This window comes from Epinephelus lanceolatus, chromosome 24, assembly GCF_041903045.1.
Source record: "Epinephelus lanceolatus isolate andai-2023 chromosome 24, ASM4190304v1, whole genome shotgun sequence".
In the NCBI taxonomy this organism is placed as follows: Eukaryota; Metazoa; Chordata; class Actinopteri; order Perciformes; family Serranidae; genus Epinephelus; species Epinephelus lanceolatus.
Window position 1 is genome coordinate 18,093,017 of NC_135757.1, and position 24,705 is coordinate 18,117,721.

General features: G+C 41.2%; 1 protein-coding gene across 2 annotated transcripts; it reads left to right on the forward strand.

Moving 5' to 3' along the window:
• The first annotated feature begins 992 nt into the window (after window positions 1–992).
• Window positions 993–7,546, forward strand: LOC117249787 (cyclin-Y-like protein 1). Of its 2 annotated transcripts, none has more exons than XM_033615506.2 (10): window positions 993–1,912; window positions 2,015–2,089; window positions 2,168–2,202; window positions 3,588–3,691; window positions 4,058–4,093; window positions 4,783–4,834; window positions 4,913–5,032; window positions 5,125–5,291; window positions 6,541–6,703; window positions 6,805–7,546. In XM_033615506.2, exons 1-10 carry the CDS (start codon window positions 1,753–1,755, stop codon window positions 6,919–6,921), a joined length of 1,029 nt encoding a protein of 342 aa, XP_033471397.2. In that variant the 5' UTR covers window positions 993–1,752; the 3' UTR covers window positions 6,922–7,546. The 2 variants fall into 2 exon arrangements, with proteins under 2 accessions (XP_033471397.2, XP_033471398.2); XM_033615507.2 differs by having other exon boundaries at window positions 994–1,912; window positions 3,591–3,691.
• The last annotated feature ends 17,159 nt before the right edge of the window (window positions 7,547–24,705 follow it).

Sequence of the window (24,705 nt, forward strand, 5' to 3'; positions counted from 1 at the left end):
TATATCCCTGTACTGTAAAATGCTACCAGCCCACTCTCAACACTCTTTCAGCCAATTATATAACAGCTCGGCTAAAAGTGACCAATGGGAAAGCCAGATTGTGTAATGGGCGTGCCCGCAAAGGTTTTTCTCAACGGCTGTGTTTTGCACATAATGGAGGGGGCGGTGCCTGCACGTGAAGCCCAGCAGGGCTGTAAAGCTAACAACACATAGCAGCGATACAGCTTCCGTTTCATCTGCGCTCCTGTTGGCAAAATAAAATCAGAGAGCCAGGCACAGAGGTCCATTTATTTATTTTATTTACAAGTTTATTTGACAGGGACTCATATAACAAACTTGATGTATATGTCTGTGTGTAATAATAAATATACTCGAAATCTCATGCATTATACAGATTTATAGACAGACAGCAAATATGTTAAGCATTAAAAAATTATTTTTCATACTACAAAAGCATTATATTATTTTTGTGTAGTCTCTCGGCCCCTAACATGAGGTTAAATTATAATATAAACTGTAAAACAGAAATAAATAAATCAATAAACAGATATTTACAGATAAATACAGGTATATCCGTTGCTGAATATGTGCATGTGCCTTGACCTTTTTTTTAATCCAACCGTTTTAGGACCAGTGCTGGACCTGGCACATTTGGCGCCGTCACCTTGCAACCTACAGGACTCAAAGGACCAACACCATAGGACACCTCCCAGAGGTCTTGTGTCCATGCCTCAACAGGCCAGAGCCAAGACCATGAAATAGTAGGCAGAATCTTTAATATGAAATGGAATCAAAGATATTACAGACACCAAAATTACGATAAAATACATATATATATATATATATATATATATATATATATATATATATATGTATGTATATATATAAATAAATAAAATAAATAGAGGTTATTATTATTAATATTATTAATGTGTTACCCTCCACACGGTGAGGACTTTTACTTTGAAAAGGCAGTAACCGGAAGTTACCTCTGAACTTAAGCTGCTTCGGTGGATTTGACATCCAAGACGTGTCTCCTGCAAATGCGACGAGATGAAAGCTAACGTTGGCTATCTTTTACAAATTCTCACACTCGCTACCTTTCCGCTTCCTTAGTTTATCCGTAGAGTAGTTTCCGGTTGGGGTATTTACACGTTAGTCCCGTAGAAAAGCCTTTAGTTGTGACAAAGACTCCAGCTGCAGTGAGAATGGATTGATCCATGCTGCTGAAAAAGCCAAGAATGGATTGAGGTGCGGAAGCTAGCGTTAGCCGGCTAGCCATGGAGGGAGCTAGAGGAGCTTGTGACTTTGTATTGTTAGCGTCTATTCCGTAAAATGACTTGACATTGGTCATTCACCGTCCAGAAGTATTCAGTCCATGCATGTAATTGTTGTAAGAGTGCACCAGTGCTATGCTGCGCACACGCCCTGAATATGTCAGCTGTCCCGCACATACTGCAGACACCTAGTTGGCTGTCATTACATAGAGCCCATTCTCCTCTGAAGCAGCCAGACACACAGGCAAGACTGGGCCCTAATATGCTACACTAAACATTTAAAGATTTAAATACAGGTTTAGATCCAGTTTCAGATTTACTGGTGTCACATTTATTATCTGTCACCTGTAAGATTTAGGTCAGGCTTAGTTGCAGCCCCCCTGCAGCCCAGTGTTGTCAGTTAGACTAGTAGGTGATCCCTCCTGTGTTGTATGGGAAACAGTGCTGGCTGTAGCAGGACTGTTGTAGGTCAACGATGGGAGGTTCAGTGTCTTGCTGCATCTCTCCTGGAGAGAGTCCCAAGATCCACAGGAGAGAAGTGGAGCTGGAGGAGTGTCCCATCACCACCACTGAGGATGTGAGTGAAGACACCGGGACCTACCTGCAGCACATCAGTGACAGGGAGCTCCCAGATGGTGCGTGATGATTCATTTGACTCAGACTTTTCAATATGTAGTCTTTTAATGCAGTGCTGTAAAAATGCTTTCCCCTCGCACTTTCCTACTTGTTTATTACAGAACTGGCTCAAGAGGCCAACCCATCGGACCACCCCAGAGCCAGTACACTCTTCCTCAACAAGTCGCAAACAGATGGTCAGTATTTCTCTGTTAAAGATGTCATCATTTAATAAATGTTTATATCATTCACAGAGTTTTCTCTCCTCATTTTAGTGCGCGAGAAGAGAAAAAGCAACTACTTGAATCATGTAAGTGACATGTCTACATGATTTTACAGTTGGTGAGGGGAGAAAGATACACATACAAACAACAAATTGGTCAAGCATGTCATAAGGAGAAAGAGCAGCCAGAAGTTATTAATAGCTAACAAAAACATTGTGCAATAGTCCACCTTCCACAGTCTCTTCTCTGTTTATCCCTCCATGTCTCTCTGTCTCTCCTGCTCAGGGCATCCGCTATCTGTTTCTGAACGGGAAAATCTGTTGAAGTCCGACATAGTTAACTCTCCAGTCATAATGTCTGATAAAAACATTTCCCTTTGAGAACATGTAGGCCGAGTCTTAACAGCAAGCGTCTCTTTCCCCACTGAATGCCTTAATTATGCAGTTCTTCTGCAACATGTAAACAAACTAGCTGTGCGCTCATGTAAGCAAACCACATAGGATATTAGCTGCAGGCTCAAGATCATTGTATGGCTGGGCGATATAACGAATATGTACAATATATCGATATATTTTAAGCAAGATATATATTTAGATAATACCGTTTATATCGATATAGAAAGTGTGTGACATTGAGACTTAAACAAGACGTATATAATGCAGACAAAGTGTCTCTCGCTAACTTCCCTCAGCCTCTTAAAGATTTTTAATTGTTTCAAACCTACTTGATGCTTTTATACTCACGTTATAGATTTGTGTCCTTTGCTGCAAACCTTTAAAGCTCTGTAGCTCCATTGCTGTGTGCAAATACGTTAACATACAGCCCTGCTGTTTATTTTATATCATTTTTCATTTACATGTTGTGCAGCTGAATATTTTCAAACATTTGCATTTTTATTTTTATACACTCTGTTTTTATAAAAGTGCTTGCGACATCTTGTGGCTTTGACTTGTAACTGAACACGTAGTCCATTTCGTAGAGAATACAAAGACATATGTTGTGTATTGCCACTCAGCCAGTCAGCCACAGAGATTTGTCTCTTTAGCCCAGCCCTAGATCAGAGCTACTCAAGACGAAACCATTAAAAGATGAGTGTGTACTTGGCTTCCTGCATTTGTAGTTTTTTTAAACAAAAAACATACGTTTTCTAGTGTGACGTTTACTGAAAAGGAAGTAGGTTGTTATAAGCGATGGTCATCACCAGAAACTTTCAGCTCCACTTTGCGGGTTTGCAGGTCGAATTTGGGTGATAAATTAGCGCGTAAGTTTGTGGGTTGAGCGGGTTGGATTGGCTCTCATTACGGGCTGGGGTGGTACGGGTTTTATAAACCCCTGACCTGTGCATCACTGCTGCACGGTGAGCAAAGAATTCCCGGAAAAAGCCAACATTCGTGTTAAATTTTAGAATTTGTACATGGATGTTTTGTCATAGTTTTACTGTTTTTTGACTTCACTGTTGTCTCTTCTATAGCAGATGTCCCCAGGGCTCCTGACAAAAAAGTACAGTTCCTGCTCGACAATATTCATCGATGACAGCACGGTCAGCCAACCCAACCTCAAGAGCACGATCAAATGGTGAGCGACTTTACCTCTGTCTTCGAAATACCCTCACAGGAATAGTTTTGGTATTTTAGTGTGCTTGTTTCCTTTTAGCAGGTCATATGACGAGGGAAGAGATAAGGCATTGTCCTTCACTATTTAAAACATTTTCATTTAACCCTGTCTGCTGCAAGCTAACAAGCTAATCTGTGGTTAGCACTGTCCTATGGTTTCAGATAGGAGTGTTAAACCAAATATGCGATTTTTCTGAACTGCAGACGTGAGCTACATATCAAAGGAAGACGTGATATGTAAAAGGCATCATAGGAGCTCTTGTTTGGTGCAAAAGAATAAAATTACATCCAGTAGTTCACTGTTTGTGTCGGTCTCTTTTTGTTCCAGCGTCGCATTGGCCATATACTATCACATAAAAAACAGGTAGGAAAAATTTTACTTACCTTTTACTTTTTCAATCTTGTCCAGAACTTGGGTATTTGTTTAGGAAACAGATGATAATGGAATGGGATTTTTTGGGGGGTTTATTAAACTCTGTTGTCATGATAAAGTTCTTGGTGGTGGCCAGTCATCAGTCAGATGGTCAGATAGATAGATAGATAGATAGATAGATAGATAGGTAGATAGATCCTAAGCCAGTAGTTAGTCAGTTAGTTTTGAGCCTTTATTGGCATCCTGGCCTCCACCTGGTTGAATAAGACGAGATGGGAAGAGAGGATGAAGGACTGTGGGTAGGGATAAGCAGAGGGAAGAAAAGGGTTCGGATTGGGTAGGAAGGATAATGGACGAAGGGAAGGGAAAGGGACGGTGGGTTGAGAACGCGGAGCGAAACAGAGCAGGATGGGTTGACCAGGTATAAGTAGGCTTGGCAGGTAATCAGAGGTGTGGTTGAGGCATGGCCCTTAACAAGCTCACTTCATGATTATAAAGTGTTACTGAAACTGTAAGTGGCAAGAGGTCATGAATCCATTTGCAAATCGGTGCTTGTTTAGGTTGTAGTGTTCATCTTAGAACTGAAAATTCCATTTAGTTGTTATCATGCGATACAATGGGAGAATAAGTCATATAGTGTGCACGCTTAACATCATCTCGTTGATGTTTTGCTCCTGTAGAGATTCAAACCGCTCTCTGGATATATTCGATGAGAAGAAGCACCCTCTGTCGGTGAGTTGATACGTTTGAGCAATGTATACTGTTCATTCTGCAGCGATTGATCAGTGATGATGACCTTCTGCCCAACAGCGAGAAAAGGTCCCAGATGACTACTCTGTGATCGACCCGGAACATAAACTAATCTACCGCTTCATACGAACGCTCTTTAGCTCTGCGCAGCTCACTGCTGAGTGTGCCATCGTCACTCTGGTAAGTTTACAAAATTCAGACCTTCTAATCTCAATCACCATTACGTGTGTATATATATTGTGTGTAAATGGATTTGCTATGTGCTGTGTTAGGTATACCTGGAAAGGCTGTTGACGTACGCCGAGATGGACATCTGTCCTTGTAACTGGAAGAGAATTGTTCTCGGTGCCATCCTGCTGGCCTCCAAGGTCTGGGACGACCAGGCTGTGTGGAATGTCGACTACTGCCAGATCCTCAAAGATATCACAGTGGAGGACATGTAGGTGTTACTTGTTAATTAATGTGAGAAAACCAACTGACTAACATGTTACAGCCCAATGTTGTAACTAAGCTTGAGAAGACGGATTTGTTTTCATTGCTCTGTGCTGGCGGAGGCATTATGTTTTCAGGTTGTCTGTCTGTCCATGCCATTCTCATGAACATGATATGTCAAGAACATCTTGAGGAAATTTCTTCAAAATTTGGCACAAACGTCCACTTGGACTCAACGATGTTACTTATTAACTTATTAGATTTTGGTAGTCAAAGGTCAAGGTCATTGTGACCTTGTGTCCCACTCATTCTTATGAATGCAATTTCTCAAAACTACCTGACGGGAATTTACTCTAATTTTGCACAAACGTTCACTTGGACTCAAGGATGAACTAATTAGGTCTTGATGGTCAAGGTCACTGTGACCTTACAAAACACGCCGTTGGCCATAACTCAAGAATTCATACGCTAATTACAACAAAATTCCACACAAATAGAATAATATTATGAAGTAATGACATATCCAAAAGGTTAAAGGTCAACTTCACTGTGACATCACAATGTTCTGCAAAAACACTTCTGGCCATTACTCAACGTCATATCTCAAGAACAGAAGGGGAGACATTTGGTCAGGTACTGAATTGGTGACATTTATCTTGGGTGCCCACTAGGGATGCACAATATATATTGGACCGATAAATTTTGGCAGAGAGTGGGACATTTTTATAATTATGCGTTATTCCAATAATTAAAATTATAGCCTGATCTTTGACCGCCTGACACAGCTTAGACGCAGCACTGAAGGACCGTCTCCAGAGTGTTAGCACGAGCTAATTAGCAGCAGCGGGTTACACCCACCACTAAGTTTTAAAAGACTGGACTCTGGTTTTAAACATATTAATAACTGCCTTACTTACCCTGAAATTATTGGTTATTGTATTGGTTATCGGCCATGAGAAGCTGGTAATTGTCGGTCCATATTGGTGCATCCCTAGTGCCTACCTTAAAACTGTGCTGATTGTGTAGATCTTCTGTGGGGTCGGGTTGTAGATGTGTGTGAAGCATCCATGTTTTAGAATTTGTAGCTTCTTTGCAGCAACAACCATACTTGAAGCATTGTCTACTTTCATTTCTACATATGAGTCTGGACACACACAGATGTACGCTGTAATTTGACTGGTTCATGAGGTGGTGATTCTAGTTTTATAATTGTTAAATTCTCTTACCTCCCATCTGCTTTATTCCATGTTCTGCAGGAATGAGATGGAGCGTCACTTCCTGGAGTTGCTCCAGTTCAACATCAACGTCCCTGCCAGCGTCTACGCCAAGTATTACTTTGACCTGCGCTCACTGGCCGATGACAGCAACCTCAGTTTTCCTCTGGAGCCACTGAGCAACAAGCGTGCCCAAAAGCTGGAGGTAAGTATGTTCAAGGCTGCATTTGCACTGCAGGTGAATCATCTGGCATCTCTTCTTGTTTGGTTGTTGCAATAATTTTCTGCTTATTGTTTTGTCTGCAGGCCATCTCCAGGCTGTGTGAGGACAAGTACAAGGACCTGAGTAAATCGGCTATGAGGAGGTCTGTCAGTGTCGACAACCTGGTCGGCATCAAGCACTCCCAGGCTGTGCTGTCCTAAGTGGGCAACGGAGGCGGAGCAGGAAGCTACAGGATGTGATGCCACATTCAAAAGTTCATTCGACAAGAGACATTTCCAAAGTAGATAATATCAGTAACTGAAAAGTTTCATCACAAAATGTTAAATGTCGACTTTGGGGAGGAACAAAAGAGCAGAAGTTTACCATACAGTATCTCTAAAGTATAATGAATTCAGTCTCTATGTGTTCATTACAAAGAACTTCAGCTATCTGCCTTCAAAGCATGATAATTTGATGAAATATTTTGCAGACTGTAACTTTTTTTTTTTAAATAATGGATGTGTAACTTTGGAAGGAATCAGCATGAAAATGCTTCCTGGAGTCACACAAACTGAGGACCTCATCTTCTGTATTTCACATCAGCAGATCTTTTGAGGAGCCATCTCTCCAGCTTCGGCACTCCTCTCTCCACCAGCCGTATCCCATCACTTTTATTCACATCATGAGACTGTCTTGAACTACCCTGTGGTGTAGTTCTGCACAGGGACAAAGAGTAGACTTTGTTTTGCTTACTATGTAGGCCCCTATAGCTGTGAAATGTACAAGACTTTATTTAATTCAAATAAATTTCAGTCGCTGTTTAAAGTTGAGGCTGCTTAGGTGGGACAATGTGTCATGGTGGTTTTTGTTTGCAGGAGTGAAAACTGTGGTGTTCCAAATCGTTGTTTCAAGGGTAACCTTGGTATTTTTCCAACCTGGCACCTATTTTCTCATGTTCTTGTGTCGAAGGGTGCTTTCACACCTGCCCTGTTTGGTTCGACAATTGATCTCAAGTTCGTTTGCCTCCTAAGTGTGGTTCGTTTTGGCAGGTGTGAGCACAACAATCACACTCAGGTGCGCACCAAAACAACCAGACCAAGACCTTCTTGAAGAGGTGGTCTCAGTCCGGTTGAAAAAGAAACTCTGATCAGGTTTATTTTTGGTGAGAACACGTTCCAACCTCCATCTGAACCAACTACAGTCGCATTGTTTGGGTTAAACAAGCATGAGCATGTTAGTCCCGGAGGATTATTAATGTGCACTTCCTGATGGGACTGTGTAAAGCACAGTGAACTGCTCCAGTAAGATCAGTTAGCAGCTCAAACACAGCTGCTTCTTTGCCTCTTCACAGTTAAAATGGACAAATTGTTGATTCCATAAGCAGTTCAGACACAGTGGTCTAATGATTACCTATTGTACAATTCCGCTGTTAAGTGCTTCGAGTATCCACCGTTTCCTAGCAGATATATTAACATATTGATCTCACCAACAACAATAGTACGGCCAGAATATTCGCATTTAAGAAACATTTTTATGGTCCGCAAATTATGTTTATGTTTTGAATTTGTGTTTTGGCCTGTTGCGCCACCCACCGCCGTCTACCAGTCACGCAGTCAGAGTAGAGTCTCAGCATCAGTTACAGTTATGACTGAGCTACAGCAGCACGGCAAGCAGCATTAGCAGTGTCCCAGTACATAGCATTAGCAGCCGGCTCCTCCTCAGCGTTAGCAGCAGAGAAGCCGGACTTGCTCGAACGGTCTGCTGGAAAACCGCAGATCAAGGACGCGGCCCTGCCACGGCAGCCGCCCGTGGGCAAACAAATCAGTCTCCAGCGTGCCACTGTCCAGCAATTTCGAATCTGTAGGGGAGGGGGGGCGGACACGACTCGCGGCAGTATTTTGAATTTGAGTGCAGTAACCATTTTGGCCACATTCTTACATACGGCGCCTTTAAATATTGAGTGAATGACATTTTTAATGTTTTAAAATTGTCAGTGTTTTACCATAAGTTCGATTCCAAAGGGAAATGAAATGACATGCAAAGGTATATCAGTACAGGATGAGCATTAAAATACTGTACATTTTCTGATTTAGATTCAGACAACTCATGGCAATTTGTTTGAACAGCTTGCCTTGTACACATAGCATAACATACAGTAACATGTAGAAACATAAATAAATGAGTAATGAAATAAAAAATATGCCAAGCAGTTCAGCGGAATAAAGGAATCTATACATAATAAACAGTTGATAGACTAATTATCATAAGAGATTAAAACATCATTAATAACAATAAAAACAATGATTTACAGATAATTTGAAAGAAGAATAGCAGAGGGAATATGTGAGGGAATATTTATGCAGTATGATTCTGACATGTTACATGCTGACTGAGTTAAGGACCAACTAACTAAAATAAAAACACAGGGCCTCATGCAGGAAGCGTTAAACAACACATTTTCTGTATTTTCTGTTCATATCCACGTTTGTTATATTTTGTCAGTCTCCACTGATTTCTTATTTTTGAAAATTTCACAATTTTACCAGGAAAAGAAAAAAAATCTTTATGTCACAGTCTACGAATTTTTATAAATTTATATAAGATAAATTTTATATTTCAGGAAGATTTTTCTTTTTATTTAAATAAATAAAAAAAAGAAATCATCAGGTACAAAGCTGATTAAACAACACCATTCGGGCAAATAAATAAACAAATAATAATACAAATAAAAGTGCAGACAAATAAACACTACCATTTAAACAAACTAACTAGCTAACAAACACAAACAAGACAAAACAGATACATAAATAAATAATAGTAATCAAAAGAAATCACCCAAAGGTCCATGTGTAGCAGGTCACCAGGGGGAGTTACTGTAGTGCTGGGCGAAAGATTGAACAACTGCATCACGACATATCTTAGCATTTCACAGTGCATCACGGCACTTATAGTATATAGTTTGAGCATTTTAAATTGAATAGTCCATTGAATGCATCACTTCTGGGGGCTCTCAGCATGACAGTACACTGTTTCATTCGGTACATCGTCCAGCACTAAATTACTATACAACTTTTATTTGAAATGCTCTATATGGCTTAATAAATTAAATCCATCCTTTCCAATGTTTTTTAAAATAAAGCTGTCTTTAGTCTCAGTTCAAAGGTTAATTTTTCCATAATAAAAATGTATGCATCACATTAAACAACATAGGAACACACAATTTGAGGTACTTTTACTTAAATTAATCTCATGCCACTTTCTGTCCAAGCTGAAATTGGGCCAGAGGCAGGGTACACCCTGGACAGGTCACCAGACTTTCACAGGGCTGACACATAGAGACAGACAACCATTCACACTCACATTCACACCTATGGACAATTTAGAGTCACCAATTAACCTGCATGTCTTTGGACTGTGGGAGGAAGTCGGAATACCCAGAGAAAACCCATGCTGGCATGGGGAGAGCAGAAACTCCACACAGAGGCTGGGGTTCGGGCCCCCAGCACTAACACCCTGGAAAATCACTTCTACTTTAAGCTTACTTAGAAATACCTTGATTTCAATACTGCCAATGTTTTTTACTTCTTAACACCTTTTTTTGGATGTTCTCTCCAATTCTTTGCACACAGCACAACACCTGCCCTTATATAGTGTTTAGGGGTTGTTACCTGTGCTAATGCATTACTTAGTTCAGGTGGGATTCATCATCCAGCACACCTAGGTAAGAGCAGCTTTGGATGGCTGACAATGTTCGGTGCATTTGGAGGTGACTTCTCTTTTTTTTTCCTTAACAAAAAATTGGAAAAAATAGGGAATGTTGCAGCACGAGGCCCATTGTCTACCAAATATCAACCGATGGTAATTTCTTTGTTTTCCTAAAGGCAGAATAGCGCATTGGTTTTACTGTAATTTACAGGTATTTGGAAGGAAAACAATATCATGCCTTCAATTAAACCCCACTTTTTTGGGGTCACCTGGGGCAAACAAGTTAATACAACACTGACAAATTATCAGCTTGTAAGCTTGTCATCAGCTGCTTACACATCCAGAACATTAGCATTTATTTGGAGTTGTATTTGTATCCACCTGATGAATATAAGCCCAATACTCCAACTCTTTTATCTGTGGTTTTAGTCTACCAACTCCCAAAGGAAATATCTGGCTCTTTATCTGCTTACTTCCCCATTGTACTGTATATGTTCACCAGCTGTTTCTGATGCTGTGCAGCTACCAAATGTCAGTAGTTGCCAGGTAACCCAATTGCCTACTTGAATAACTGGTTAGTCATAATATATATGGTGATTTATTTCTTTGATTGCACATTTCTTTTTCTTTAGTCAGTGGCTGAAATCTATAGATACATATATATATATATATATATATATATATATATATATACAGTACAGGCCAAAAGTTTGGACACACCTTCTCATTCAATGCGTTTTCTTTATTTTCATGACTATTTACATTGTAGATTCTCACTGAAGGCATCAAAACTATGAATGAACACATGTGGAGTTATGTACTTATGTACTATGTACTATGTACAAAAAAAGGTGAAATAACTGAAAACATGTTTTATATTCTAGTTTCTTCAAAATAGCCACCCTTTGCTCTGATTACTGCTTTGCACACTCTTGGCATTCTCTCGATGAGCTTCAAGAGGTAGTCACCTGAAATGGTTTCCACTTCACAGGTGTGCCTGTGAAGTTAATTAGTGGTGTGTAGTTAATCAGGGTTAATTAGTGGAATTTCTTGCTTTATCAATGGGGTTGGGACCATCAGTTGTGTTGTGCAGAAGTCAGGTTAATACACAGCCGACAGCCCTATTGGACAACTGTTAAAATTCATATTATGGCAAGAACCAATCAGCTAACTAAAGAAAAACGAGTGGCCATCATTACTTTAAGAAATGAAGGTCAGTTAGTCCGGAAAATTGCAAAAACTTTAAATGTGTCCCCAAGTGGAGTCGCAAAAACCATCAAGCGCTACAACGAAACTGGCACACATGAGGACCGACCCAGGAAAGGAAGACCAAGAGTCACCTCTGCTTCTGAGGATAAGTTCATCCGAGTCACCAGCCTCAGAAATGGCAAGTTAACAGCAGCTCAGATCAGAGACCAGATGAATGCCACACAGAGTTCTAGCAGCAGACCCATCTCTAGAACAACTGTTAAGAGGAGACTGCGCCAATCAGGCCTTCATGGTCAAATAGCTGCTAGGAAACCACTGCTAAGGAGAGGCAACAAGCAGAAGAGATTTGTTTGGGCCAAGAAACACAAGGAATGGACATTAGACCAGTGGAAATCTGTGCTTTGGTCTGATGAGTCCAAATTTGAGATCTTTGGTTCCAACCGCCGTGTCTTTGTGAGACGCAGAAAAGGTGAACGGATGGATTCCACATGCCTGGTTCCCACTGTGAAGCATGGAGGAGGAGGTGTGATGGTGTGGGGGTGTTTTGCTGGTGACACTGTTGGGGATTTATTCAAAATTGAAGGCACACTGAACCAGCATGGCTACCACAGCATCCTGCAGCGACATGCCATCCCATCCGGTTTGCGTTTAGTTGGACGATCATTTATTTTTCAACAGGACAATGACCCCAAACACACCTCCAGGCTGTGTAAGGGCTATTTGACCAAGAAGGAGAGTGATGGAGTGCTGCGGCAGATGACCTGGCCTCCACAGTCACCGGACCTGAACCCAATCGAGATGGTTTGGGGTGAGCTGGACCGCAGAGTGAAGGCAAAGGGGCCAACAAGTGCTAAACACTTCTGGGAACTCCTTCAAGACTGTTGGAAAACCATTTCAGGTGACTACCTCTTGAAGCTCATCGAGAGAATGCCAAGAGTGTGCAAAGCAGTAATCAGAGCAAAGGGTGGCTATTTTGAAGAAACTAGAATATAAAACATGTTTTCAGTTATTTCACCTTTTTTTGTTAAGTACATAACTCCACATGTGTTCATTCATAGTTTTGATGCCTTCAGTGAGAATCTACAATGTAAATAGTCATGAAAATAAAGAAAACGCATTGAATGAGAAGGTGTGTCCAAACTTTTGGCCTGTACTGTATATATATATATATATATATATATATATATAAATGAAATGGATACCTCCTCCGATGCCCTTTCTCCACGTCTCCTGGTAACCTCTGACGATTCATGTTTCCACCTCCCTTGAATTATTCCTTGAAAATCCTCCTCAAACAGCTTCAGATCTGCACTTAAGGATGGATATGCAACACATGGATCTGAGTCCCTTAAACACCTCACTCTCCAATTCATCCAACATGACAGCTACAGATGACTGGAATCAACATGTGGATAAAACGTCCATCTGTCTTTCTTGGGACTTTTCTTTGACAGAGAAAACATTCCTGGGTTTTTTTCTTTTGTTTCTTGCCTGTGTCCTTTTTTCATCAACAGTGAATGGATTTCTCTTTTTTCTGACAGTGAGATTCAAGCAGTTGCTTTGGCAACCACAGTACATTCTGCTAAAAAGTATATCAGCTTGTGGTGTTTGGATGAGTTTGGTCACTGCTTTGGTTGTTTTGTCTTCTATGGTGCGTAAGCAAACTCAGATCTATGGATGCTGGTGCATCGCACAGTTCTGTATATTACGTTTTTTTTTCCTGACGTCCCAGATGACTTTGGCTCTAATGGCTGTAGAACGCTACATATTCATTTGTCATGGCATCCACTACCTCAGGATGATCAATACCCACAGTGTTTACATTAGCATTGGAATCATTTGGCTGGTCAGTGGGGCAATGAGCATTCACGGAAGTTTAGTACGAAGCCAGATTCAGTGTGGCTTCCAACAGCCGACCACCGGCTCTTGTGCGATGCTTTTACCATCAAGGAGCACATCACACTATCCCGGGATGAGGGTATGCTCGTGTTTGTTCCCACATCTGTCATTACAGCTTTTTGCATATTGTCCATCTGCTACTGCTATGGGTGCATGTATCATGCAGCTCTCAAGGTGAGCACAACTCTTAAGTGTAACAACCACCGAGCCAACCGTACTGTGGGAATCTACTTTTTAATGTTTTTGCTGCAGCTGGCACCAAATTTATATTTCATCATCCTTACAGTAATGGGGAAGAGAAAAGCATCCTTCTGCGTGACAATCACTTCCATAGTGGCGCCACTATTGATAATCATACCATCATGCATCAATGCAACTTTGCATCTCATCCGGAACCCGCAGATTAGGCGACTTCTTTTTTCTTCATATCGCCAGAGATGCCGATCTACAGTCGAGGCAGAGGTGGAGGTGTTTGAGCAGAGCAGGATGATTCATGGGCCAGGACAGCGAACATGTCAAGTTGAGCAAGTGGAGAGGGAGAACATGGCAACTTCGCCTCCACCACTACCTGGTTATGTTTCTTCTTTTGTTTCTGAGGAGTGTTAATTGTCTCAAACATTGACTGCTGTCACATTATATTAAGTGGTTTACATCAGGTGTATAACTAGATTAGATAGAACGTGAAAATGGTTTAGCAAGTTGATACGTTCAATAGAAAAGTGCAAACTGTTTTGTATACATTGTTGTATTTATTGATTGTTTAAGGTTAAATAGGTCCTGATGTACACAATGTTATATGACATTTGTGCTGGTAGTAGTTGTTCTGATTTGTTTTGTTTTAGTCAATGTTGCCTGTGTGCTTACTTGACACTGAGACATTTTGAGATAACTGAATGTACTCAAGGTTGTGTTGTGACTTTAATGCAGATACTTATACACGATTAAACAAATTTATTGTATCTACTTCACAGTTTGGACTTGTTTGCTCTTTTTCAGTCACTGCTTTGGAACAGATAAACATCACTGATTGAAGATAAGGTAAGGTTAGGGTTCATCTGTCTCTAAAGGAATGTAGCCTTATTGCAAAACGCCTTGGTCTTAATGTGTAATGTGGTCTAAGATAATTGCAGCGTCAAAGTCACTACAACACCGTTCACCTGCACACACTGCAATGCCACACAGCTGGTTCAATATCGGCGAAGTTTCCCTTTATATTCACTGGGGCTTCGCTCATGAAATTTTGGTAAATCTGTGAGCAGAACTCGGATTTGATCATAGGCACGTGTGTATGTTCATGAATGCCAATCAATCGTCAATTGACAGCAATTAGCATACATCCCCTACCATAAATAGCCAGTGACCTACTATCCTCCGGAGACCCGAACTTTTGTTTGATATGCATTTTTAATTTCTCCTAGTTATTTGGGATGAACAGGACCCATTAACTATGAAAAATTAAACATTGTCAACAAAAATTAAGTCCCAGTGTCCTCAAACCAGACGATAATAAAGTCCCAGTGTCCTCAAACCAGACGATAATAAAGTCCCTATGTCCTCAAACCAGACGATAATAAAGTCCCTATGTCCTCAAATGAGTACTTCCTAATTAACAGTGTCTCAGCTTGTTACTTTTGCTAAAATTAGTCACATTTGTATTCCATGTCAAATTACAAACATTATTAATCAGAATTAAACAAGTTTCAACCATAAAATGTGATCAGGTTTTGGAGCTTGTCCACTTTTGTGTCGGGGTCAGCCACAGACTGACTTGGCAGAGATGGCTGCCATCTTGTTTTTACATGGATTAGTGAATTGTGCAAATTATCCCTCCTCATGTTAAGCGACGTAAACTTTGTCACAACTTTTACTTCTCTAGATAGTCAAGTTTGATTGTGTTCTGAGCGCTCCGTCAGGGCCACTAGATGGGTCATTAAAGTGTCCATGAACAAGAACAAAAAGGTCCTATTTAAAGGGATAGTGCACCCAAAAATGAAAATTCAGCCATTATCTGTTCACCCATATGCCGAGGGAGGCTCAGGTGAAGTTTTAGAGTCCTCACAACACTTGCGGAGATCCCAGGGGAGAGGGGGTAGCAACACAACTCCACCTAATGGAGGCTTACAGCGCCCCAGATTCAAACGTCCAAAAACATATAATTGAAACCACAAAATATCTCCATACTGCTCGTCCGTAGTGATCCAAGTGTCCTGAAGCCCCGACATAAAAAGTTGTTTGGAAAAACATCACTCTGTTTTTAGCCTCATTGTAGCCTGTAGCTCTAACTGCCTCTCTGTGCACCGCGCTCACGTGTGCGTGCTTGCGCAAGACAGTGAGACATGGGCACCGCGTTCATGTTTGTTCACGTGCTTTCGATGGTCTCACGCGCAAGTGCGCACACATGGTGGAGTTGTGTTGCTACCCCCTCTCCCCTTGGATCTCCAGAAGTGTTGTGAGGACTCTAAAACTTAACCTGAGCCTCCATCGGCATATGGGTGAGTAGATAATGGCTTAATTTTCATATTTGGGTGCACTATCCCTTTAACAAAAATTAAACAGAATGAAGTACAAGGTTGAGTAAACCAAAAATGTGATGTCGTCACATGAGGACACAGGGTCTCAGGAGGATATGGATAGGTGCATCGTGTCGACCTGAGAACAAGGAGCAGACAAAGAAAAAGAGGGAAGAGAAAGAAAAACTTTTACGATGCTGAGATTTAAGTTATTTTAGGTGAGGTGGGGTTGAGAAATCCATTTTCTTTTCTTCTGTTAGTACTATTTCTTTTTAATAATTTGATATTTTAGTTTTTAAATTTGGCCCATGGCATCAATTCTTAAATAAAAGTGTGTTGTTTGAGTCAAGCCCCTGTCCCTCCCTCTTCAACATCCCTGCAGAGCAGCATCACATCTCCCTCATCTGCCTTCATGATCAGCCAGGTGATGACAGTGTTCGCCCTGAGCGTCATCATTCTTTGTCTCTGTTGTGAAAATAAGCCACTATTAAGACATCTTAATACAGACAGTCTAATGTAGGCAATGAAGTTTAACAACAAGTATGCTAGTCTGTGCGTAAAATCACACCGTCTCCCTCCAACTCTCTGCCAGATTCGGGTTCACCAACTGCCTGGTGCGAGCAGAGACAGACGCCAAATTGCTCTCCCACGCCCACAGGTCTTATTAAACCAAAACTCCTTTTAAAATAAATTTTACGTCTCCCACGTCACGTCTCTGATAATTAAACAAATATGACATGCAGTTTGGGGCTGCAGTGTGTAAAGAGGGCAGGACTAGGAGACTTTTATCATGTTTGACTTCAGCCCAGTCACCAGAAGAAAAAGTTGCATTGTACGTTTTTGCAATCCACGGATATGTTACAAGCATTTGTTTGATACGTGGCATATCAACGTTTATAAAGTGGCATGGTATATGAGCTGATTTTTTCATCAGGAGGTGGAGGGGATGGTGGATGGAGACCACTGCAGAGCACTGTTCAGAACCAGCAATCAAAAGCACAGAGTTTTTGTGGCATGGAACCTGTTTTATTTAACCGTTCTTTTTTTTTTTTTTTTACGTAACATGGGTGTTTTTAGCAGCACATTGCGGCGTTTTCTGGCAGCATTTGAGCCACCATACCTGTTTTTTTTCACCAGCACATCACAGTATTCCCCAACACCGTTTGAGCCACCAAACCTAGGCATTTTGCACTGACATATCATACAATTTCCTAGCGCCATTTGTGGCACCGAACATGTGTGGCTTTATCACAACATGACCTTTTCCTAACCATAACCCAGTGGTTTTTGTGCCTAGCCTTACCTACCACACCTTCACCATGGTGTTGCTAATAAACATTAATTCTCAATGGATCAGCCACAAAATAATGTACAAATTTAATGAATCTATGCATGAACATACAACACTTTATTCTGGGGATTAGGCTTTGGACTTTGAGGCAAATGTGAGAATTTCTGTTTTGTTTTGTTTTTTTGTTTTTAATTTAACCTTTATTTAACCAGAAAAACCTCATGAAATTAAAAACTCTTTGTCAAGAGTGTCTTGGCCAAGACAGGCAACAACATAAGTTACAGACAGACAACATAAAACAAAAATACAGAATAAAAATATACAGTTCTAAAACAAGCAATTTAAAACACAAAGTACGATTACTACAAAAAAAAAGTCAAACAGTAAGTGAACCATAAAAATGCAAAAAAGGGGAGACTAGCCAAGATACACCATGACATTGGCATATAGAAGATTGTGTACAAAAATCCTGCAACAGCTCTTTGAAACTTTCAAGAAGATCCAAAGAGGAGCAACTTTAAATCCCTCTGCAGAAGAATCCACATTGAGGAGCTGCACACATAAATGCTCGCTTAGCAAACTCTGCACGTACCCTCGGTACAGACAATAACATGTTCTGAGAACGGAGAGCATAGACACTTTTAATTTTTTGCTTAATGTACATATATAAGTAATGGAAATTACACTGGCGAGAGAATGGCTGCAGGTATTTTCTGTCCCTGTACTTGGTAACAGCTCACCTTGAATTTGAAAAGCCTTTTTGGTGAAAAACATCAGTACATACAAGATATTTAGACCCTGGAATTAACCCTGATTAAGATACTGTATATTTTAGATGAGAATTATTTCTTATGTAAGGGATGCACTTTTTTTGCAGACTGTAACTGCAAATATAGCTTGCATATCTTTCTCTCTGACAACTGTTGTTTCTGAGAAAAGTAGTGTCGTAGTAGTTATCTTGCATCAGTGTTTCAACAATCCCACCTGTTGTGAACCACACCCACATTTACTGCAAGTGTTAAAGTCAAGTGTTCTGGCAATAATTGTTGGCCCAATTGGACATACTTAAAAGTAGTATACATCCTTGCGGAATATCTTTCCTCAGTGTCCTTTCCTTTCGACAGCTGAACCAAGCTAAAGGGAATGCTAGTTGCAGAATTGTAGTACCCCTTTGTGACCACAGAGAGGCAGTGCTGCAGTGTGTAAGACGGCTGGCCTGACTGCAGGTGTGAGATTAGTCCGTGTGTTAATGCGACATCCTCCCAACTCTCCCAAGCTCTGGTGCAGCTTGCTTGTATCATTGCCAGACTGGAAGGGTGGAGATGGAGACAACCAGGCCTGTTTCATCTGAGCTTCTCAGATGAATACACAGATCCTGAGAATGATGAATCACAAAGCATTATTTATGATGTAATGCTGAAAAAGCCATGTTAGATATAACCATTTTTAAATTCTATTTGAAGCTAAATTTTCTAATCGGAGGAATAGAAATGATGGAAAATTTCAATTAGATAACTGTATTGCGATAACTGCATTCAGAGTCGGTTAGCTTCTCACAATGTGTGTACCACCCGCAGTACAACTTGAATGGTGTAAAGCTCATATCAGCGCAGGTACATGAAAACTATCATAAGGTGAAATGAATAGTGTGTGTGCATGTACGCTCGCGACTGTGTGTGTGTATCCTGTAGGGATCACAGTGTCAGTGCGGCTTCATTAATCTCTCAGCATCATGGGACTTGTCTGAACTCTAAAAGAGGGCTGGAGAGAACAAGCTGCCCCCCCGGGGAGTCACTCCGTTTACCCTCCACACACTCAGGTCACTCCTCATATCACACACTTTTCAACTATACAATGTCAAACCCTCCAGTAGGGCCAGGAAACACAGAGCTGCCTCTGCTGCTGCTGATCTGCACAGAATGTGTGTGATGTGCGTATTTGCGTGTGCATATTTGTGTTTGTCCATGCATGAAGAGTGATAGAAGGTGAGAGGCGCATATTAGACAGTGAGGGATTTTTTTTTCCAACACTATGTGGGTCATACTAAATGTGCATGATTTCTTCAAGTAGCAAAAGGCAAAACTGTGCCACGACTGTATCATAAATATTTATTTACCCTCAATAATGCATGGGAAAGCACATATACTGATTACATTACAAAACATACTGCTATAAATATATCAAGACTCTCACATAGGGATAAGATTCACACTGTACAGTTACTATAGAGCAGCATAATGATATTGAGACAATATTTGCCTTTTAATAAAAACTGGATGGCTTTCAAGTCTGCTCAAAAAAAGGAAATACTTTGTTTAGCAGCTTTGAACATGATGGCTGACAAATGGGATTCAGAAGAATACATCAGTAGCTGTAGTAGTCCTGAAATCAGTTGTGATCCAATCAAATCTAATCAAATCACCTGTTTTGCTTCCCTTTTAAAGCATTGCACTCTGCACCACAGAACACTCCCGAGTGGATTCACCAAAGGCTTCTCCCAACAGAAATGTGGTTTCCCTGTGTGGGAGATGAATGGGGAAATAAATGGCACTTATAATTAAATTAGAGGAGGTAACACGTTTGGCTTCCATGCTGCTCTGATCCACCAGTTAGTCCCCCGAAAAGGCTCCTTTATGATTCTTACTCGGTGTGTCGTGGTGTACACTGACGGCTTTGTTTAATGACATTGACACCACAGCCACGTGTGGTTAGACTGTAAAATGTTGTTTGTTATTTTCCTTGCTTGAGAGAATTGAATCAGATGAAAATTTGCCAGCAAACAGGACTGTGTCACCCGCAGAGAAGAGTTGGGCAGGATGGCCTTGAAATTGACTCGCAAGTGCTTTGTGACATTTGCTTTTGATCTGGTCTGAATTCTCAGTACAGTGCAGCCACAAATCCCTGTAATCACTGATATTAAGACTGCACTGTCCTCATTAGTTGTCATTGGCTCATTATGTACTTCATCAGTTTGGAGCTTGGTCCACATGCTGGTTTAGCAACTCTATCGCCAGACCAAAATATCAGTCTTGGATGATACTGGGGGAAAAAAACCTGGCTCATTATGGCATTATGTTTTCGGGTTGTCTGTACGTCCATCTATCCCATTCTTGTGAACGCGCCTTCAGGGAATCTCTTCAGATTTGGAACCTATGTCCACCTGGACTCAGCGATGAACTGATTAGATTTTGGTAGTCAAAGGTCAAGGTCACTGTGACCTCACATCCATCCCATTCTCGTGAATGCAGTGACTCAGGAATGCCTCAAGGGACTTTCTCCAAACTTTTGGAGTCAAGGATGAACTTCTTAGATATTGGTGGCCAAAGGTCAAGACCACTGTGACCTCATGTCCATCCCATTCTTATGAATGCCAATATCTCATGAAAACCTTGAGGACTTTTCCTCAAATTTGGAACAAATGTCCACTTGGACTCAAGGGGAAACTGCTTAGATTTTGGTGGTCAGGGGTCAAGGTTACCATGACCTCACGTCCCATTCTCATGCGAATAGTATCTCAGGAATACCTTGACGGAATGTCTTCAAATTTGGCAATGCCAACTTGGACTCAAGGAGGAACTGCTCAGATTTTGATGGCCATAGGTCAAGGCCACTGTGATTGCATATCTGTCTCACTCTTGCAAGTGCAATATCTCATGAATGCCTTGGGAATTTTCCCCTATTATTTGAAGCAAATATCCACTTGGACTCAAGGAAGAACTTCTTAGATTTTGGTGGTCAAAGGTCAAGGTCACTGTGACCTCACATCCATCCCATTTTCATGTATGCAGTGTCTTAGGAACTCCTCAAGGGAATTTATTCAAATTTGGCACAAACGCCATCTTAGACTCAAGGATGAACTGATTAGAATTTGGTCATCAACGGTCAAGGTCACTGTGACCTCAGGAAACTTTTTTTTTTTTTTTAACCAGAATTCATATGCTAATTATGACAAAATTTCACACAATTGTCTGATATGACAAAATCTCTAAGTAATGACATTTTATATCCAAAAGGTCAAAGGTCAACTTCACTGTGACATCATAATGTTCTGCAAAGACATTTTCCTGGCCCTTATTCAATGCCATACTTCAGGAACAGAGGGGGAGACATTTTGTCAGACACTGATTTGGTGACACTAACCATGGGTGCCCACCTTAAAACTGTGCAGATTGTAGAGATGTTTTAAAATATGTAGCTTCTTTGCAGCAACAACCATATTTGAAGCATTGTTTACTGTCATGACTACATATGAGTCTGAACACACGGATGTAAACTATAACTTGACTGGTTCACGGAGGCATAAAACCATAAGGTGGTAATTCTAGTTTTATAATTGTTGAATTCTCTGACTTCCCATCTGCTTTATCCCATGTTCTGCAGGAATGAGATGGAGCGTCACTTCCTGGAGCTGCTCCAGTTCATCATCAATGTCCCAGCCAGTGTCTACGCCAAGTTACTTTGACCTGCGCTCACTGGCTGACAACAACAACCTCAATTTTCCTCTGGAGCTGCTGAGCAACAAGTGGGCCCAAAAACTGGAGGTGAGTACATTCAAGGCTGCATTTGCACCGTAGCTGAATATCTGGCATCTCTTCTTGTTTGGTATGTATTATTATTATTATGTATTAAAGGCCTTTCTACCTTTGATTTTGAACGGAAATGGTCAACTTAATAGCTAATATATTGAAAATGTGTAGCACACTAAAAAGTCCCACAAAAATATGGTTGTGCAAATCTTCTGACCATCCTGATATCCAATTAAAAAGCAAAAATAAAGATTAGTGTATATTAGTGAAAGTTTTCTGCCTGTCCATGCCTGGGTCTCTGATCCAAGCTCCTACTGTCTCATGGCACAGCTTCTATCTAAACTTCGCTGCCCCACTGTTGCTACTGCTGAGCTGGCACAAAAATGGTGGTTGACTGCTGCTGGTTCATCTTTCCACTAATGGGCTTGGTGTAAGATTTAAACCTTGTTTTGTGCCCCTGGCTCCTGGCATTGGGAAAAAATACCAGGACAGCCAGTCTGTCAGTGTTAAACCAGACATTAGGCAGATGCCAGCAGCCAACTCAATTGCACTTTCACCTTTAATGGGAGTAGGAGGGAGGACGAGAAGGCGAAATGGTTTGTCTTTGTAAACCTCACTGCAGGCCTCACCATTAAACTAGTAGGTACAGGACACGGTGAATTATAGTTTGTGTACTTGTGATGTTACATGGAGCTCTACGATTGAAAACGTCATACATGACTGAGCTGCTGTGCTGCGCTGGCTGATAAGAGTCAACGGTCCTTTTCACAAGAGCTCTCATCAAAAACACAAAACTGCTTATCCATATACATGTTTTCATTTGCACAGCAAATGAGAAAATGTCGGCTGTGCTGAACCAGGCTGAATTTTTTTTTGTTCCTGCAAGCTGAAGGCATTCCAATGCGATTTGTCCTGAGTTTTGCTTTTTGTGGCGCAAGAGCATTCAATATGCAGCCATGCAGTGTTCTCCAGCTTGTGGCACGTGTAATAGCAGTATACTGTACACTGATGGTAATATATTTTTGAAGTCACAAGAAGATAAAATGCTTTTCCATCATTAATAAGGCTTGACGGTCAAGACAGTCCTGTCAGAATTATAGTCAGGATATGATTATAGAGTGACCTAGCCTCTAGAAAAATGTGGTTCTTTGAGGATGAGGTCAAGCAATGGCTCCGTCCATCTGTGATCTAAGTGATTTGAGGAATTTTTGCTTCTTTCTTGTTCCAGTATCAGATAACGTCCAACTGAACAGGTGGTGTGAACAGGGAGTTGTGAAGGGAGGAGGTATGGGAGGTTTGTGATGAGGCCGAGGCCCTGTGTTCCCCTGGTGACCGGCGGAGTCTGTGTTTTAATGTTCCTCTGTGTGCTGTGATCAGCAGATGCATCAGAGTGATGATGACATGCTGAGTAGAACAAAACTGTGTTTAATGGGCTACAGGCCTGGCTGCTGTGCAGTGCTGGCACAGAGCAGAAGAGGTGTGGAGTGCGGTGAGAGTTTACTCATCTAGACCAGTTTATTCCTCATGGAGAGAACAATTCACCCTGTGACAACAGTTATACTGAATATGTGGAGCAACTTCTTGAAAGCTGTATAGGCAGAAATCTGGAAAAGCAAAACAAAACAACAAAAACCCCACAGAATTTGTAACACACCCTCCTTTGCAGCCCCTCCCCTTTTGTCCTAAGCCCCTCCCTCCATGCAACTATGGGCATGTGCAAGCGCTACATACAGGAACCCAGTGTTTCCTATACATTGATTTAATGTTTTATTTTAGAGCTTCGTGCAGCACATTCACTCAGCCCCTCCTTGCCCTGCTCTTTCTGTCTGTCTATCAGACCACAAATAACACAAGAATTAGCTAGCTAGCCAGCCCCCTGCCTCACTCCCCTCTATTATGGACTGCTTTGTAGGGAGGAGAGCCGGCAGCAACTCCAAGACGGAATTTAGGTCGGCAGCTGTAGCAGCTCTAATTCAGCCAGTGTAAATCCCCAGCACCTAGTCTAACCTACGTAAAGGCAGCAACAGAAAGTTTGCTGATCTGGCGGAGTAAAAGCTGTCCATTCCCCAGAGCTGGGGTTTGCGCTTGCTGGATTTTAGTTGCTGCGGCTGCTAATTGAGGTCCATCTTTGGTGCCGCTGTCCACTCTCCTCCCAGCAAGGTGGTCTGTAGCGGCAGGGACTGAGATGGACACACAGCTTTATAACCGTGAACTTGAAGCTCTGGTTAGCAGAAGGCTAAACTATTAGCAATATTTTCTCTCCATCTCTAAAACGCTTCACTGATACCGACACCTTTGTATTTCATTTATTGTCAGACTCTCTTTTAGATTCTAGTTTTGATAAGTCTGTCTTCTTTTCTTTGGGTAGCTTTGCAGCGTAGGCAGTTGTTGCCAAAGCTGAACTAGCAATATTTCTGCACAATTCTCTGCCACTGAATCAGACTTTAACTGAAGGGATGTGCATGCGCATCTGTATTTGTAGAGCAGCCAGTAGGAACGCACTCTCTCTGAAGTGATCATTAATTGGCCAAAGCTTCCCATCACGGCTAGATTTTCTAAAGCCTGAAAAGAGAGCTGAGAGGAAAGAGAGAAAAGTTAATCATGGGATTTTTGCTCAGTGATGCCAAAATAAAATTGCCTACTCCAGCTTTGAGTCTGAAATAAACCCCTTGTGATTTCATCATCGTAATCTCACTTAGGCTTTAACACACAGCAGAGTTTAAAACATGTGGGTGTTTATCAGGTAAGGAGGGTCTAACAAAAGACCTGAGTTATAATGTGAGAAGTGTAGGATCAGGCATTTGTGGAGCTTGACCCTTTGCAGTTTTGGCCATTTTTTTATTTTGTAATCTGTTTCCCCTAATT